The sequence below is a fragment of the Budorcas taxicolor genome, chromosome 10, assembly GCF_023091745.1.
Source record: "Budorcas taxicolor isolate Tak-1 chromosome 10, Takin1.1, whole genome shotgun sequence".
Classification (NCBI taxonomy): Eukaryota; Metazoa; Chordata; class Mammalia; order Artiodactyla; family Bovidae; genus Budorcas; species Budorcas taxicolor.
The window spans coordinates 98,226,635-98,245,760 of record NC_068919.1 but is presented as its reverse complement, the minus strand read 5'-3'; the positions used below and the strand labels follow the sequence as shown (position 1 = coordinate 98,245,760).

The 19,126-nt window shown below is 39.7% G+C and overlaps 1 protein-coding gene across 2 annotated transcripts in view; it reads right to left on the bottom strand.

Annotated features, from left to right (window-relative positions):
* Positions 1–234: 234 nt before the first annotated feature.
* SPATA7 (spermatogenesis associated 7) overlaps positions 235–19,126 on the bottom strand; it is a 40,531-nt gene continuing 21,639 nt past the window's right edge. For both annotated transcript variants that reach the window (XM_052646859.1, XM_052646860.1), the window contains 7 exons: positions 12,850–13,319; positions 10,353–10,419; positions 8,586–8,701; positions 5,690–5,743; positions 4,061–4,138; positions 1,058–1,115; positions 235–815 (listed from right to left, as the gene is read on the bottom strand). In XM_052646859.1, the coding sequence (XP_052502819.1) occupies positions 255–815; positions 1,058–1,115; positions 4,061–4,138; positions 5,690–5,743; positions 8,586–8,701; positions 10,353–10,419; positions 12,850–13,319 (1,404 nt within the window). In that variant the 3' untranslated portion in view covers positions 235–254. The remainder of the gene's footprint in view (positions 816–1,057; positions 1,116–4,060; positions 4,139–5,689; positions 5,744–8,585; positions 8,702–10,352; positions 10,420–12,849; positions 13,320–19,126) is intronic.

Below are 19,126 nucleotides of genomic sequence, written 5' to 3'. Positions count from 1 at the left end.
GCCCTAGCTGGTAGGTGTGTGAGACCAAAGGCAGAGAGGACCCGCCTAAGCTGTGCCTGGACTCTTGATCCACAGAAACTGTGCGATAAATAATACATGTGTGTTGTTTTAAGCTGCTAAATTTATAGTAATTTATTATACAACACAGAAGACAAATACAGAACTCTTAACATATAAAAGTAAAAAAAAAGTAAAAGGAATATTCAATGATTGGCCATTTGGGATATTTATTAGTGAAGATCAGACATCCAAGATCAGTCCTCAATGCTCATTTCCAGGATTCTCAGAGTTGGTCCTTCCACCTCCTGGCTGTCTTTGATTCTGCACAACTGAACAGAAGGCACGAGTGCCGTGCTGAGGCAACACAGCTCTGTGGAGGTCTCCGCCCTCTCTGCGTCACTGTCGCCTTCAATGACGCTCACGGAGGTTTCCTGCTCTAGCAAACTGTCTGACACGCCTCCATTTTTCTCATCCCAAACTGAAGTTTCAAGATTTGTTTCCTCATTCACCTGCTGAATGATAACCCCTTCTGAATACTTTGATTTATAGACGGGGAGGAAAAATTCATTCGAAGAGACTTTCTCATTCTCTTCCTTTGGTATAGTCAATAACATATTCAAAGCTTTTTGGTATTCCTGACGTTCCTGTTGAATGATTAAATCTTGTTCACTTTTATTTTCATTTTGTTCTAAATTCTCAGCCTTTCCAACATCACGTAAATGCAACGTATCCACGTCGTCTAGCTTTCCTGAGCCTTCCCTGGACGTGCAGCCTAAGTCCACCTTTAAGACGTGTAGCAGCCGGCGCATTTTTTCCTGGAATTAAAAAAATACAAGAGTAATTATATTAATTAGGCTAGTCAAGGGTGCTGCAGTGCTGCTCACCTCCGCGGGGTTAATACTGCCTCCTCCTCCTTCTGCCTGTATCTCCCCTTTCCCCACATACACAGAAAGGGCAAGAGAAAAAAAGTGTCTGCCTTTAATGCATTCTTTGAGAGAAAGGTAAAACTTGAAAATTCTTTCTATATTAGGATTTTTCTTATAAAGTTAAGACAAACCTCCTCCAAATGATGTTTATTTTGTTTTATATGTCTCTCAAACAGTCGTTCCAGAAACCTACAAATGATAAATAAAAATGTTAATGGTCTCAAAATCAGAAAACCGACTACACAGAGTCATGCCATAAGTAAAGTACTGAAGGTTGGAAAATCTGTTTTAGACCCTTTTTCTTTTCAAAGATACAGACCCTAATCCTTCTCTGTTCTATCAAGCTCTCCAGTGTGGAAGCTAGTCTGACTTCTACTATGTTTAAGTTATGTTAACAGATGCCAATGTCTCTTCTGAGACTGCACACTGCTTACATTTCTGTGAAATAAACTGTTTGACATGAGGTTGTAACGCCCCCCACTAAAGAGCCCTGTATCCTTTCTCTCTCTCACAAACACCAAAAGCCTTCCCTCCTCCTTTTCTCTGTCACATACACTCATCCTCCAAAGGCAAACTCTAAAGAAAACTCTCTTATAAAGCGTTACTTGACAGTGTTTCCTAAATTATACTTTGAAAAGATATTCCACTCAGGGTAAACTGACATAGTAAGTTAAAGTCAGCACTTATTGTGGACTTCCCTGGTGGCTCAGACGGTAAAGCGTCTGCCTACAGTGCGGGAGACCCGGTTGGATCCGTTTGTGCTGGACACACGATAATCATTTTATCTCTAATCGTGACCAATAGACGTGTGCTCAGTTGCTTCAGTCGTGTCTGCCTCTCTGTGACCGCACGGGCTGAAGCCCACCAGCGCCTCTGTCCACGGGATTCTCCAGGCAAGAAGACGGGAGTGGGCTGCCACGCCCTCCTCCAGGGGGTCTTGTGTCTCCTGCACTGGCAGGCGGGTTCTTAACCACTAGTGCCACCTGGGAAGCCGATACTGGCAGAGAAAGGTATTAGAAAGCCCGTTTTCAGATGAGAGAACAGCCCGTCTAGATGATTTTGTCTCCCCGAGGTCACAAGCCATGAAGAGAAGGTAACTCAGGAGTGTCTGGCTCCAGGCACATTCTTTCAGCTATACCAGCCTTGTCTAGCTACCACAGGAGTGTATCAATTGGTTTTTTGAAAACTACTCATTTGTTACCATTTGTTACTATCAATGAAGTCATGAGACAATCTTAGATTTAATTATTCTTCTGATTTTGAAATTTTTAAAAAGCCCAAGAAATCTGTATACTGTATTTTACAACTATCACTGACGTTTACTGGGCACTTTTCTATGCATATATATTTCTTTATGAGAACTGGGATTAAATAATACATACTGTTTTGATATCTATACTGTTTTCTAATCAGTTATATTATTTTGAACATCTTTATGTATCAATAAATTCACTTCTGCAACATCATTTAAAATATCTGAACAGACCTTACTATTATAAACATTCTAAAATTTATTCAACTGAACCTTACTATTCAATATGCAGGTAGATTCCATTTTATTGTGCTACTATAAAAATTGTCACAGTAAAAAGCCTTATTAAATGAAAAATGTGAGTTTTAATGCTCTTAAGCATGAATGTGCATTTTTCATGTCAACTTTGTTTTGGCGTCTAATCTTATTTTTTTGATTTACAGTTGGAGGCAGTGTTTTTGTTCTGGTGGTGGTAAAAAAAAAACAACTATATAACATAAAATTTACCATCTTAACCAATTTTAAAATTTACAGTTCAGTAGTATTATGTATATTCACGTTGTTAAATAGAAACAACTTATTAAAGACGTCTGCACTTGACATACTCTTATGACAGGGAAAGCACGTAGCATATACGCAGTAGGGTCTTCTGATACAGATCATAAAGTTTTATCTAAATGAATTTCAGCTAAATAAAAGTTCAAGCTGGTTCAGGACAACGGGTTCCTTAAGATATATAGTACTAAGATGGTTTTACAAACTTCCCCTTTCACTGGCTGTGTGCAAACCTAGTCTTTAACTTGTCCTCACGTTACTAGTAACAGTCTTAACAGAAAAAGCCTGCTTTTGATCTTCATGACAGTTTCAGATAGTAAAAAGAGATGATGGAATTTTGCAAAGCAGCAGCAGCAATTTAGTGTGCTAGCCTATTCTAAACTAAAAGACATCGTATTTTTGTCTTCTCTCTCTATGGGATTTTTACAGGTATGATGTCATCTCTGAATAAAGACAGTTTTGTGGTTTTCCTTCAAATGTGGATACCATTTCTTTCTTTTGTGATAAGATTTTTTTGAAATCGAGGTATAGTTGGCATTTGATTAAGGAATACGACATAATGACTTGGTACTTGTATACATTGCAGGAAAATCACAGTGAGTCTGGTCACCATCTGTCACCACCACACGGTCACAGAATGACTGTTTTCTTGTAACGAGAGCTTTTAAGACCTATTCTTCTAGCAACTTCCAAATATGCGATATGGCGGTGTTAACAGCAGCTGTCACCGCTGCCTACTACATCCCCATGATTTGATTAGTTTATAACTGCAGGTCTGTACCTCTGACTCCCTTCAACCGTTTTGCCTCATTCCCCCCATGCCCACCACCCGCCCTCTGGCAATTTGCTCTTTGTATTTAAGGGATGTAACCGTATTTGGATGAATGAAATCTCTATTCTTTTCTCTATCTCCCCTACACTGTGAACCTGCCTTAGAGTATGAACTGTGTTTAGTCGCTCAGTCGTGCCCGACTCTTTGCGACCCCGTGGACTGTAGCCCACCAGGCTCCTCTGTCCATGGGATTCTCCAGGCCAGAAGACTGGAGTGGGTTGCCATGCTCTCCTCCAGGGGATCTTTCCAACTCAGGGATCGAACCCAGGTATCCTGCAGTGTAGGTGGATTCTTAACCATCTGAGCCACCAGGGATCCCCTGGAAGAGTACGAATTAAATGTTCTTTATAATTTATATCAATTATAAGAATATGGTCCCCTAAGAAAGCAATATAATTTCCATTTCCTAATATGTGAAAATAAATAAAATTAACACCAAACTAAGAGTTTTTAATGTACAATTCAATGACCACAATACAATTTAAAAAATCTAACCTGTTTGAAAATAAACCTAGTTTCAAAATTTCATCTGTTACATCTTCAATGAAACTCAGATACAACAGTTCTTCTTCACTGTGAAGGCAAAGTGATATACAGCATAAAAGTTACTGCTTATTAAAAAAAATTACTGCTTATTTACACTGAAAATTAGAGGATGCGTTAAGTACCTATACTGAAATATCTGTACTATTACAAACGCACTTCCATCTCACATTATCAAGAAGAACATTATAAAACAAATATATGTCTACCTTCTCAAATTATGCAAGGATATTTACTAAAGATGAGAAAGTATTCCCTAATAGAGTAATATTTCATAGATATCTGTAACGCTGATCAGGAAGTAAAAAAGCAGCAGGGATTAAGTAAAACAGAAAGCAACCAGGCAAAGGAGCAAGAGGGCAACTTGGGGTGACCCTGTGGGGGCGTGCTGTGTTCCTAACGAGCATTTTAAATGTCCTCGGGCTCCTGGCCAGGTCCAGCCACAGAGGCGTGAATCCCTCTGTGAGGCAGAAGGGAAAAAGGAAGGTCATCCAGAGAAGCAGGAACCTAAACGATGAAATCCTCTCCTGCTCCGAGGAGGGCATCTGGTTTCAAGGTGGACAAATTTATTGAGCAGAAAAAAATATTTTTTTTCTTGACAAGTCTGTAGATAAGGAAAAATATTCGAGTAGAAAAAATTTGTGTACATATATATAGTGGTAATTTTTAATTACTTGGATACATTTCTCTGTTATACTCTGAGTTATATATTTTAGTAGCTATTACACAAAAAGTAGGGTACTATTACAAGTTTGATCTTACTTAGCTAAAAATCGGTGAATTGACAGAAAATGTAAATAGCAAGTAGCCCACCAGGATCCTCTGTCCATGGATTCTCCAGGCAGGAAACCTGGAGTGGGTTGCCATTTCCCTCTCCAGGGGATCTTCCCCTCCCAGGGATGGAAACCACGCCTCCTGCACTGGCAGGTGGGTTCTTTACCGCTGAGCCACCAGGGAAGCCTAAATCTACTTCAGTTACGGAATAAGCAAACGTCAAGGGGAAGAGTTAACTGGCATACCCAGCAGAAGACTACTGCATAAAAATTATGCTTTCAAACCAATTCACAGGCAGCAAATTTGAGAACAAATGAAACGCTATAAAAAGATTGCTTTCCCTGAAAAAATGCAGTCCCAACTAAAACAACTTTCAAGTTCAGAAGCATAATATCTGTAAAAAAAAAAAACAACAAAAAACTGGTGAGGTAAAAAAAGCCCAAGAACGGTATCCTGAGCTATCAAAAGGCTGCACTTCTCTAAATCTCATCTTCATTATTTTTATTTATAAAAATTATGGGTACTGATTATAAAAAATTAGCAAGTATTATTAATCTAGGGACCAATTTCCATTAGATATAAAAATGAAGTGATTGACAATTATTTCAGATATTTCAGGATAATATTATCAATAATATTAATAAGAATCATTAATAATTCTCTCAAATTTAGTGTGTACTGTATGACCAAACCCCAAAGCTGACTGTAAAGAAAAATTCATGTTCAATCTTGACTTATTTAATAAAAATTTGTGAGCCTAATTCTTCATTTCCACTAAGCAAAATGAGGCAGTCGAAGAGCTCTTACTCAGAATACATTTTTCTCCCTGAAGGTGGCTGCAGCGAATATTGACATACTGCCCTGGAAAGAGAAAATCAGAATATCTGAACAAAGCAATGGTTGGCATACAGTAATACATTAGTAATAAACAGGTTTCAGAATTTCAAAGCACCTGTCACATTCATTATCTTTATCTAATCTTTAGGATAACCCTGTCAAGTACATTGGGAAGACATTACCGTTCTAAACAAATCACCAAGGGGCAGAAAGGCTAAGTAACCTGCTAAGGTCATGTGTTCAGTTCAGTTCAGTTCAGTTCAGTCGCTCAGTCGTGTCCGACTCTTTGCGACCCCATGAATCGCAGCACGCCAGGCCTTCCTGTCCATCACCAACTCCGGAGTTCACTCAGACTCATGTCCATCGAGTCGGTGATGCCATCCAGCCATCTCATCCTCGGTCGTCCCCTTCTCCTCCTGCCCCCAATCCCTCCCAGCATCAGAGTCTTTTCCAATGAGTCAACTCTTCGCATGAGGTGCCCAAAGTACTCGAGTTTCAGCTTTAGCATCATTCCTTCCAAAGAAATCCCAGGGTTGATCTCCTTCAGAACGGACTGGTTGGATCTCCTTGCAGTCCAAGGGACTCTCAAGAGTCTTCTCCAACATCACAGTTCAAAAGCATCAATTCTTCAGCCCTCAGCCTTCTTCGCAGTCCAACTCTCACATCCATACACAACCACTGGAAAAGCCATAGCCTTGACTAGACGGACCTTAGTCGGCAAAATAATGTCTCTGCTTTTGAATATGCTATCTAGGTTGCTCATAAATTTTCTTCCAAGGAGTAAGCGTCTTTTAATTTCATGGCTGCAATCACCATCTGCAGTGATTTTGGAGCCCAAAAAATAAAGTCTGACACTGTTTCCCCATCTATTTCCCATGAAGTGATGGGACCAGATGCCATGATCTTTGTTTTCTGAATGTTGAGTTTAAGCCAACTTTTTCACTGTCCTCTTTCACTTTCACCAAGAGGCTTTTTAGTTCCTCTTCACTTTCTGCCATAAGGGTGGTGTCATCTGCATATCTGAGGTTATTGATATTTCTCCCGGCAATCTTGATTCCAGCTTGTGTTTCTTCCAGGCATGTGTTAGTAAGTAGCAAAGATAGATTTTTGAAACTAGTTGTCTAATTATAAATTCATAATTCTTTTAAAAATTATACTATGAAACTTACGTGTAAAAAGGATCATCAATTGGAATAAGGTTAAAATATAAATGATGTTGGAAACATTTGGAAACATATTTTTCTATGGAAAAAAACTGTAAGCTGCCCATTATGATAAATTCTGTTTGTTATTCAGTTATATCAGTATTAGTTAATTCCAAGCTTTCTAGTCACAGGTATGTTCAATTATAATATTTTACTTCTTTTAAAGAAAGCTAAGCACCAAAGAATTGATGCTTCTGAACTATGGTGTTGGAAAAGATTCTTGAGAGTCCCCTGGACTGCAAGGAGATCCAACCAATCCATCCTAAAGGAGATCAGTCCTGAATGTTCATTGGAAGGATTGATGCTGAAGCTGAAACTTCAATACTTCGGCCACCTGACGCGAAGAACTGACTCACTGGGAAAGACCCTGATGCTGGGCAAGACTGAAGGCGGAAGGAGAAGGGGACGACAGAGGATGAGATGGCTGGATGGCATCACTGACTCAATGGACGTGCATTTGAGTGAACTCCAGGAGTTGGTGATAGATAGGGAGGCCTGGTGTGCTGCAGTCCATGGGGTTGCAAAGAGTCGGACGTGACCGAGTGACTAAACTGACTGACTAGGAAAGATGACTACTGCTTTCTTGAGGTCATTCTTTACATTCGCTGCAGACTCTGGCTCAGCTGATGAGAGCTAAAGCATCAGGGATTTCCAGAGAGAGCAGTTAGCAATAACCCCCCTTTCCACTCCCCCCAAACCCCCACAAAGCCTTGACAGGTGAGCTCTCCCCAAGGAAAGGCCCAAGGGAAGACCTGCGCCCTCAGGGATTGCATGTGCTTGCTTCCAGTTTGCTACAGGATGTCTTTGATTCTTTTTTTCTTAAACCATTTACTTTTTATTTATTTATCATCTGCCTAGTTTCTGGCTTGTCTCGTTGCCAAGAGTGAGGCTACGCCGGCTGCAGCGGGGGCCGCTCACAGCGGTGGCCTCTCCTGCGGAGCGCGGGTCTGGGCCTGCGGGCCTCCGGAGCTGTGGCTCCCGGCTCCAGGCACAGGCTCAGAGGTTGCTCCACGCGGGCTTAGCTGCTCCCTGGCAGCGGGGTCCTCCTGGACCAGGAGGGAACCCATGTCTCCTGCGCTAGGAGGTCTCATTCTTGATCTTTGAGTCCTTTCTTCCCTTCTACCACCTTCGTCTCATATCCAAACTCTGGCACTGGAAATGCATTTGACAGGTAAAGCCATCAGAGGCCTTTTTTAGGTTCTATACGACCAACCACCTATCATTTCTATTTACAGGCAGTGTTCCGTGATTGTTAAACACGACGAATCATTTGAAAAATTACTGCCTCCTCTACAAAGCATATGGTTGAGTGTTCAAATCACAAATGACGAGTCCTCAAGTGGTAAGGTCCTCCAGTACTACCTATGCCGTGTAAACTGGTGAGCACCAGCGCTGCAGGATCTGTCTTGGGGAAAATCCTTTCTTGGATGAGTAGTGATGGCAAATTGTACAAGCCAGGGTCCCCTTTCCCTTTAGTGAGGAATTAGCAGAATGAATCCATCTCAACTTTTATAGTGACTATCTACTTTGTAATATTTCCTTAGTAAACTGAACTGCATAATACCAAACCAGACTAGGGTGCATGTCGACGACGAACCAGGACCCAAGTTGCTCTCAGTCTGCTGCACAGGAAAGTGGTTAGACATAAACAGCTGAAATACCTGGACGAGGAACACTGGAGGGCGCCGTCTCTAATCTTGGCCCACAGTAACTCATGCCCTTGTAAAGGTAAAGGGGCTCTTCTTCCTTTGGTACCATCTGACACACAACCAGATGCCTGGAGATGCAACGAGAAGAATAAATCTTTATTTTGCTTCAAACATACATTATCAAAGAAGAGCTAAAGCAAAACATCAAATGTCTAAAAATATTTGATGAAAGAGAGTAGAGATATCCAGCAGAAAAAAGGGACTGATGCCGTATAGGACAAAGGATATTTTAGAATTCATTTTTCATACAATCAAGACTTTTTTCTTATATTTATTTAAAGATAAAACAACTTCTTATACTTTAATGAGGAATATTTTAAATGGTATTAAATACCATACATATATAAAAAGAGAAAATGAAGTGCAAGTTTTAAGTTAACTTGAGAGTAAATATCCTATTATTCAGAAACTCAAAATAGCCCATCTGTTTCAAATGTTATCTAACACATAAAAGCAGTGGCAGCTCTGGCACTCTGAACAGTATTAACAAACTTCTACTTTTACGGAACCCTGACTAGGGGCCACCTACTGTGCCAAGCATATGATGATCAGATCTAACCTTTATAATGCTAATTTGTGTGTAGTGCTTGACAGTGTTAAAAGTGCTTTTGAATGCTGGTCTATCTACTGCTGCTGATACTCAAGTAGATGCTGGTGGTACTGATTAGAGATAAGGGACATGCCATTTTCTTACAGGGTTACAGACAGACCTTTGGAGTACAATGTCATAAAATGAACTTCTGCTTTAGTCTATTTAGTTACCTATGGAGGTAACCCTCCAAAATCTCAAGCTAGCCATAGCCATCGTTTATTGAGCCCAGATCAGACTAGGTATTTTTACCTACAACACTTCTTCCTTCCAATGACCCTGAACATTAAAAGTACAATTTTCTAGAGTGGTAACTCAGCTCTCAGGGGACCTGATCTGTCCTTGGGCCTTAAGTGGCAGAACCCGATGTCACACAGCTATTCATGGCCGAGACACAAACCCACAATCCTCTACCCACTTTCAGAAGGAAGGAGAAAAGCTGAGTGTGCTCATATTTTATTCTTCTATCTCTGAATCTGTTTGAGATTTTAACAGACAAAGCATTCTCACAAACAATAACTTGAAAATCAGGATACAAGTGTATGATTAACAAGTGCATGATTAATAAAGTTTATCTCAAAGTCAGACTTAAAGCTGTAACAGTTTAAAAGGAATGACTGCTAAATATTCAAAATACAAACACTAAAAAAGATTTTTATGATCTAGAAAAAAGAGCAAGCACAGGAGAATAATATCCATCTATTTTTATATATTCTCAGTGGCAATTCTTAAAAAAAGAAAGAAAATAGGCATAGAAACTAAACTTCTGCACAATTTTTTCTGGCTCCTTTAGTGATTTGAGTCTGCATCTTTGAAAAGAATTTAAGGTATTAAAAAGAATTTAAGAATTCTTTAAGAATTTAATTTTATTCATCCATCCATCCATTCAGCCAGCCAACCATCTGGAAAACACATGAATAGCAAATGACTTAGCAGACTGGGCAGGCTCCCTCTGGCCACTCATGGAGAGCTATAACCATTGGTAAACAGGCAATACTTCTGTAGACTGGTTATATCACATGCAAAAAATGTCACCAAAGATTATTCTCCACAGTTCAAAGAGCTACACATATTCAATTAAGGCAGCTATAATTCTAATGTGTAACACAAACAGGTCTCATTTTTATTACCTGCCTTATGTTCATTTCTGAATCTGTGGTGTTCTTGATCTCAACTGTCTCAAAATCAGATTTAAAGCTGCAATATTTTAAAAGAAATTACTGTTAAACTTTCAAGACACAAACACTGTGAAAACTTTACTATCTAGGGGGAAAAAAAACTTCAAACATGAGAGAGATTTCTAATGATACAAATGGGAAATAGATATGGTTTGGATCACATATGCCTCTTGTTCCTTTTTCAAATAGCAGCTAGATTTCAGTTGGATAGAATGGGGCTAAGGAAATGGAAACTATTATCTTGCAAGAGCTGTCAAAAACATAATCAGAAAAGTATGATATTGGGTTGGCCAAAAAGTTCGTTCAGGTTTTTCTGTAAGACGGTATGGAAAACTTGAATGACACTTTTGACCAACCCAATATATTAGCTACTCAATATAGTAGGTTGGTACAAAAGTAATTTCAGTTTTTGCATTGTTGAAATTTGCCGTTTGATACTGGAATGCGTTCTTAAATAAATGTGGCTATGTTACACATCCTTTTAGTGTACATACCTTGCTTTATGTTTTTTTGCCTGTGACTTTTACTTGCTATCTATTTTATACTTTCACTATGGAAATGATGTTGGACAAAAAAGCAAATTTGAGTGATTTTCTTATTCAAGTTCAAAATGGGTTGTAAAGCAGTGGAGATAGCTCACACCATCAACAACGCACTTGGCCCAGGAGCTGATGCCGCCTGTCAAGTGCAGTGGTGGCTCAGGAAGTTCTGCACAGGAGACCAAGCCTTGAGGATGAGGAGTGCAGTGGCGGCCATCGGGAGTTAACAATGACCAACTGGGAGCCATCATCGAAGCCGATCCTCTTACAACTACTCGAGAAGTTGCTGAAGAGCTCAATGTTGACCTTTCTATGGCTGGTCAGCATTTGAAGCAAATTAGAAAGGTGAAAAAGCTCGACGAGGGGGTGCCCTCATGAACTGACTACAAATCAAAAACATCATTTTGACACGTCGTCTTCTCTTATTCTACACAACAGTGAGTCATTTCTCAATCGGACTGTGACATACAACGAAAAGTGGATTTTATATAACAACCAGCGAAGACCAGCTCAGTGGTTGGATGGAGAAGACACTCCAAAGCATTTCCCAAAGCTAAATTTGCACCAAAAAAACATCATGGTCACTGTTTGGTGCTCTGCTGCTGGTCTGATCCACTACAGCTTTCTGAGTCCCGGCGAAAACATTACATCTAAGAAGTATGCTCAGCAAATCAACGAGCTGCACGAAGACCGCAACACCTGCAGTTCTTCATGACAAAGCCCAACTGCACGCTGCACAACCGACGCTTCAAAAGTTCAACGAATTGGGCTACGAAGTTCTGCCTCAGTTGCCATGTTCGCCTGACCTCTCGCCAACTACCACTTCTTTAAACAACCCGACGCCTTTTCGCAAGGAACAATTTTCCACAGCCTGCAGGAGGCAGAAAATGTGTTCCAAGAGGTCACTGAATCCTGAGGCATGGATTTTTAGGCTATAGGAATAAACAAACTAATTTTCATTGGCAAAAATGTGTTGACTGTAACGGTTTTTATTTTGATCAATAAAGATGTGTGTGAGCCGAGTTATAATGATTTAAAATTCAAGGTCTGAAACCTCAATTACTTTGGCAGCAACCTAACATTTGCTTTCATCATCTCCTCTTCACTTGAAGATCCTACCATTAGATTTAATTTCTTAATTCTTTAAATGTATACAGACTGATGTTGTTATACCTCTTATATTTACCCAGAGAAAAAGATACTAGTCATAAATTGTTTTTTACTTTTAAAAATAATTAAAACCTAGTACCAAATAAGTATTCATTTATAGAACACTAGGAAAAACAATTACAAATCTGCTGACACTCAATACTTAACAAGATTTGCTTCTTTCTTTAGTCATTTGGCAACCTTTAATGAATATTCATTGTGTGCCAGGTACTACTGTATATGAAAATATTATTGATGCAAATTATATTTAATATCCAGAAATTATCCCAATTGTCTACATTACACCTGAGGACTTGTTGCTGAGTAGCGGCAGGCAAGGGACCACAGGGGTAGTTAGACAACTGCTTTTTCTCCCCGCATGTAGTCCACTGTTTTGCTATTTCTAACATAAATCACTGAACATATTTACACAAATGCTGTTTGATGACATATTTTAAGGATTTTCTAGAAGTATATTTAAAGCCACACAAAAGTTCTAGTACCACATCTGAAACAATAAATTAAAATACATAACATTCATGTTTCTAAAGAGCTTCACAAGTTTAATAGCTATTTCTCTTTTTTAACAATTACTCTGATAGTTCTAATGATTCATGCAGAAGGAAAAGTTACATTAGTTTCACTGCAATCAAAGGACACTGCCAGACACGGAGCCCGGCACAGCAGGCACACGGTAGGATGCTAGGAGTAGTATCTAATTTCTACCACATCTTAAAGTTACTTAAGTTACTGTGTGATACCTGCTTAATTCAGTCTGAGTTTCAGCTTCTATCCGCCGATTTGTAAAATTCTTTTTTCTTCTGGCAGGTGTATAATATCGATACTGTGACAGGAAAGATTTGGCTTCTGTTTTTAAAGTGCGTGGGGTGAATGGCAAATGTCTGTTAGAAAAGTGTTCAGAATGTTTGTCCAAAAGGTCCCCACTGGGTGCTTTTGAAATAACTAATTGAAACTTCTGGGAACCGGGGAATGTGCCCCTGGGCCCTCTGCCGTAGGAGGTTCCAGAAGATGGTTTCTTGGACCCAGAGGCAGCGTAATCCATGCTGGACATGGAGCAGCTGGAGTTCTTCTCAGTACAATTCGTGAGGACGTTCTGAGACTTAGGTAGACTTAGCCTCTCAGAAGAAATTACTGGTGACTGTGTAAAAGATGGAAATTCATTCACTTCTTCAATTAATAAACCGTTTTCATCCTGTGGTTCTCCTGAAGGCTAAGAACATTTGGTTTAACAGTGATCAATCACAGTTACAAATTCAGATAATTGGGGATCTCCTGATTACACATTAAAAAATGCAAAGCCTCGGGGCTACATCCTGCAAATATAACGTCTATGTTCCTGGAAATTCGTATATGAAGTTATACTCATTTTTTAATTATTTATATATAAAAATATCGTTCTAAACCCAAGTAATAGCAATCATTTTTCTTTCTGAAACTAAGAAAGTGATTAATAACACAGACCAATATTTGTGGTCTTGAACTCGCGTCCTGAGGTGGTGGCTGTTCAGTCACTAAGTGTCCGGCTCTTTGTGACCCCATGGGCTGCAGCATGCCTGGCTCCCCTGTCCTCCTTCGTTTTATCTGAGTTTCCAAATCAGCCCTGAGCACTAGCCCTCTCAACCACAGCTGGCGGCAGCATCTGCCCCTCCCTGCCTTGTCGTCATGGCCATCTTCAGTGCCAGCAGTTCTGCTGTGACTTAAACGCTTTGAAGGAATGACAAGGTACTCTCACAACGTATGGAGCTCTAGTTCAAGTGATTGATATTTTAAACACAATTAAGAAAGATTTATGCCAGAAAAAATTCATACGTGTTTCTTTATCAACTTCCCATGAGGGGGGAAAGCTTTGAAAGGGAAGGCATTTTGGCCTGCTTTATTTCTTTCTGGTTTAACTTAACAAAAAATTTGTTAACTGAAGTAGAGTTGACTCACAATGTTGTGTTAATTTCTGATGCACAGCAAGTGGCTTGGCTATATACACACACTTTTTTATATTCTTTTCCATGGTTTATCACAGGATAGTGAGTATAGTTCCCTCCCCCGATACAGCAGACCCTTTTGTTTATTCATTCTGTATGGAACAGTTCCCATCTGCTCACCCCAAAGTCCGAGTCCATCCCTCCCACACCTGCCCTCCGCCTCGGGAACCACACATCTCCTCTCCGTGTCTGTGAGTCTTGTTTCTGTAGGTTCATTTGTGCCATATTTTAGATTCCACGTGTAAGTGATATCATATGGTATTTAAAATCCTAAAAGAGGATGCTGTGAAAGTGCTGCACTCAATATGCCAGCAAATTTGGACAACTCAGCAGTGGCCACTGGACTAGAAAATGTCAGTTTTCATTCCAATCCGAAAGAAAGGCAATGCCAAAGAATGTTCAGACTACCACACAATTGCACTCACCTCAACACGCTAGCAAAGTAATGCTCAAAACTCTCCAAACCAGGCTTTACCAGTATGTGAATCGAGAACTTCCAGATGTTCAAGCTGGATTCAGAAAAGGCAGAGGAACCAAACATCAAATTGCCAACATCTGTTGGATCATCAAAAAAGCAAGGGAGTTCCAGAAAAGCATCTACTTCTGCTTTATTGACTATGTCAAAGCCTTTGACTGTGTGGACCACAACAAACTCTGGAAAATTCTTGCCAGGAGAAATATCAATAACCTCAGATACACAGATGACACCAACCTCAAGGCAGAAAGCGAAGAAGAATTAAAGAGCCTCTTGATGAAACTGAAAGAGGAGAGTGAAGAAGCTGGCTTAAAACACTCAACAACTAAGATCATGGCATCTGGTCCCATCACTTCATGGCAAATAGATGGGAAAACAATGGAAACAGTGAGTGACTTTCTTTCTTTGGGCTCCAAAATCACTGCAGATGGTGACTGCAGCCGTGAAATTATAAAATGCCTATTCCTTGGAAGAAAAGCTATGACCAACCTAGACAGTATATTAAAAAGCAGAGACATTACTTTGCCAACAAAGGTCTGTCTAGTCAAAACTATGGTTTTTCCAGTAGTCATGTATGGATGTGAGAGTTGGACCATAAAGAAAGCTGAGCACCGAAGAAGTGATGCTTTTGAACTGTGGTGTTGGAGAAGACTCTTGAGAGTCCCTTGGACTGAGAGGAGATCCAACCAGTGCATCCTAAAGGAGATCAGTCCTGGGTGTTCATTGGAAGGACTGATGCTGAAGCTGAAAACTCCAATCCTTTGGCCACCTGATGCAAAGAACTGACTCACTGGAAAAGACCCTGATGCTAGGTAAGATTGAAGGTGGGAGGAGAAGGGGATGACAGAGGATGAGATGGTTGGATGGCATCCCCAACTCGATGGACATGAGTTTGAGCAAGCTCTGGGCGTTGGTGATGGACAGGGAAGCCTGGTGTGCTGCTGTCCATGGGGTCGCAAAGAGCTGGACATGACTGAGCGACTGAACTGAACTGAACTGACGGTGTTGTCTTTCTCTTTCTGACTGACCTCTCACTTTGTTGCTGCGAATGGCATTATTTCATTTTTACGGCTCAGCAGTATCACAGTGTATGTATGTGTGCTTTAACTTCGGAAGAAGTGTTTCTACTGTGGGCTCATAAGGCTTAAGAGTACTGGTAATATTTCATTCTTTCACAGACAAGATGCCCAAGAAATGGACACCTGTATAGCCTTAACAGAACTCTGAGACACTTCATTAAATGGTACAGGGGAAGTTACATGCAAGTTAAACTGAGGTGAAAAAGGCTAGGATTTAGCCAGTTGTATCTATCCTACAAGCTCGAGGAGGAAAATAAGAGGAAGACACACTGAATGAGGAGGAGCCAAGTGCTTTCAGTGCACAGGACACTGTTACTGCCAGTGAGCAGAAGAGGAGTAATAACTCCCATCACTTCACTACCAGGTATGGAGCACATGCCATGTGCAGGGCTCTGGCCCAGTTAATATACATGCACGACTCATTTAATCACTGCATCACCTTCTGGGTGGTGGCACGATTATTCCTCTGCTTCACAGATGAAGAAACTGAGGTGCAGGGTCTCACAGCTTTGAACTCGTCCCACTGTGTCATGCTATTTTACAGACTCGTTTGAAAATTATTCATTTTTTATACCTTCAGGAATCTTAAACTGATTTCCATTCCTTTCGTGGTAGTGAACAAGTCAGCTAACTCAAGTATTGATCTGCCTCGTAAGGAAACTGCAGATAACTGGATATTGTGATTACAGCCTAAAATAGGGCAAATCTACCTATTTCCTCTCCAAGTGCTTTCTAACTGTATCCAAACATAAGGCAGAATGACTCAAAGCAACAAAGTATTCTGGCATTAAACTGTGAGTTACTAGGGTACTATTTAGTTAATGACTTTAATATGTTAGTTGTAAAAAGTGTTACCAAACTAGGTTCACACTGCAGCTTACATATCAGAGGAGTCTGAATCCCTGGAAAGCAATTTCTAGTTCGATCTGAAAAGTCTTCTAGGGGCTATTAAATAATAATCACAGGAATTATTTACACTTGGGGAACAGTACAAACTGAGATCATAGCAGGCAGAGATGCATAAAGCATCAGATTGCCTGTAAGAAAATTCTTATCAGTAATGGCTATTTAATAAACAAAATGAAACACTGACGTCTTTAAAGATAGAAATAAACTCTCATAAGCCTGAAATGGGCTGGGGAAATTGCTCTTGAATCAACTGAAGGCATGAAACTTTTCTGTATCTTTTTATCTTATAATCTCTACCATGTATCCTAGCTTGTCTTTTCTTGGAAACCAGGAGAACACAGTGCAAAATCAACTATACCCATCTGCTTTTTTCAGATTATATAATTTTTAGCTGTCAATATCAGAAAGCTTGGATATAATTTTCACAGAGAATGTGTAACACACTGGTAAATTCACCGAAATTACAACAGTAAATTACTGTAAAGTTCTAAAATCAGAAAAGGGCTCATCGATCACACGTCAGTGGGAAACACTCTGGTGACAATCTGACTACCGTCCCTTTCTAGTTTAGTGCGATTCGTTATAAATCGTTCCTGTGATTTAAGAATTTATGTAGAGTGATAATCACTGAAAGTTTACAGAAACACGTTCTTAGGTCAATTTTATAGTCACAGAACAACTGAGTATTAAATCAATATTTTTCAGGGATAATGTCAGAAAAAAACAGTATACAGACATTTTCCAACTGTCAGGTATTAAACAGTTAAGGAATCAATTCAAATGTGGAACAGGATGGGTACAATTTAAAAATTTGATTACACTTGTTCTGCAAAAAGCTTCAAATTGTATTTTATAAGACAAACCAACAGCTTCTCATTTTTGTTGTTTTATAGTGCTTTTAAAACATATTTATTTAAGAACATAATCACATTCATATATTCAACTAATCTTAATAGCACAAAACATGTGCTACGCCAATGATGTGAGTGAATGGTGAAATCTGTGTGTAGGGTAGAGGGTGCAGATGTAAGTATCTGAGGTGACAGCATGTGAGTCAAAATGTGACAGAAACAAAGCAGCCCATGTTAAGAGTGTGGGAAATTAAAGAAAAGGCTTTTGATTACTTGATCGCACGTATATAAACAGCTAGCATGTCCACAGGCTAAAGTCAACACTTTCTAATCATAGCAAACTTTTCAGTAAATGCAGATTATAACCACAGGCATCTATTACCCATAAAACCCATCCAATTATCAAAATATTATGCCTGAAATAATTTTAATTTAAATGTAGCTAAATATGTATCAAAATCACTGCAGATGGTGATTGCAGCCATGAAATTAAAAGACACTTACCCCTTAGAAGGAAAGTTATGACCAACCTAGATAGCATATTCAAAAGCAGACACAATATTACTTTGCCAACAAAGGTCCATCTAGTCAATGCTATGGTTTTTCCAGTAGTCATGTATGGATGTGAGAGTTGGACTGTGAAGAAAGCTGAGCGCCAAAGAATTGATGCTTTTGAACTGTGGTGTTGGAGAAGACTCTTGAGAGTCCCTTGGACTGCAAGGAGATCCAACCAGTCCATTCTGAAGGAGATCAGTCCTGAGTGTCTTTGGAAGGAATGATGCTAAAGCTGAAACTCGAGTACTTTGGCCACCTCATGCAAAGAGTTGACTCATTGGAAAAGACTCTGATGCTGGGAGGGATTGGGGGCAGGAGAAGAAGGGAACTACAGAGGATGAGATGGCTGGATGGCATCACCGACTCGATGGATGTGGGTTTGGGTGAACTCCAGGAGTTGGTGATGGACAGGGAGGCCTGGCGTGCAGCGATTCATGGGGTTGCAAAGAGTCGGACATGACTGAGAGACTGAACTGAACTGAAATATTTATCAAGTTTTATAAAAATGTAAGTGAATTGCAAATTACTGTGAAGTATAAATGGAGTAAAAAAATATACCTGTATAAAAGAATAATGAACTAACTTTTTAGAGAAAAAAAGTTACAGAGTTACAATGACTAAAGGAAAAATTAATGAGTAAGTAAGTCCTACACTTACAGACTTAATTATACATTTTGTTTTCAACAAGTCCCACTCTTACCTCAAAATATAATTATTAATTGATATTCAAAATGCTAGATAACAGAAATGGATTTAAAATTTTCAGTTTAAAAATAGTCACTAAAAATGGAAATACACGTATGAGTCAAATATGACGAACACACCCCCAGATGGTACAGTGCACAGCAGGCTTACTCTAAAGGAAGCGGCTCCATTTCTAGTCCTTTCTAACCAGTATGACAGCCTTGGGGGCTCTTCAACGTAGTTACAGCTCTCCTGATGACTCCCAAATCTATTTTCAGCCCACACCTCTTTCATGACACAGCTACTTCTATCCAGCTCTCTACTGAATATATTAGATGTTCCAAAGGCATCTCATACCAAGCAGGTCCAAACAAGTAAACTTATACTTTATATTATCTGCCCCTCCATCCCCCCCAAAACCCTGCACTTTGTCCTGTTACTCTTTCAGTGAATGATCGCCATCCTCTCCGTTGCCCAAACCAGAA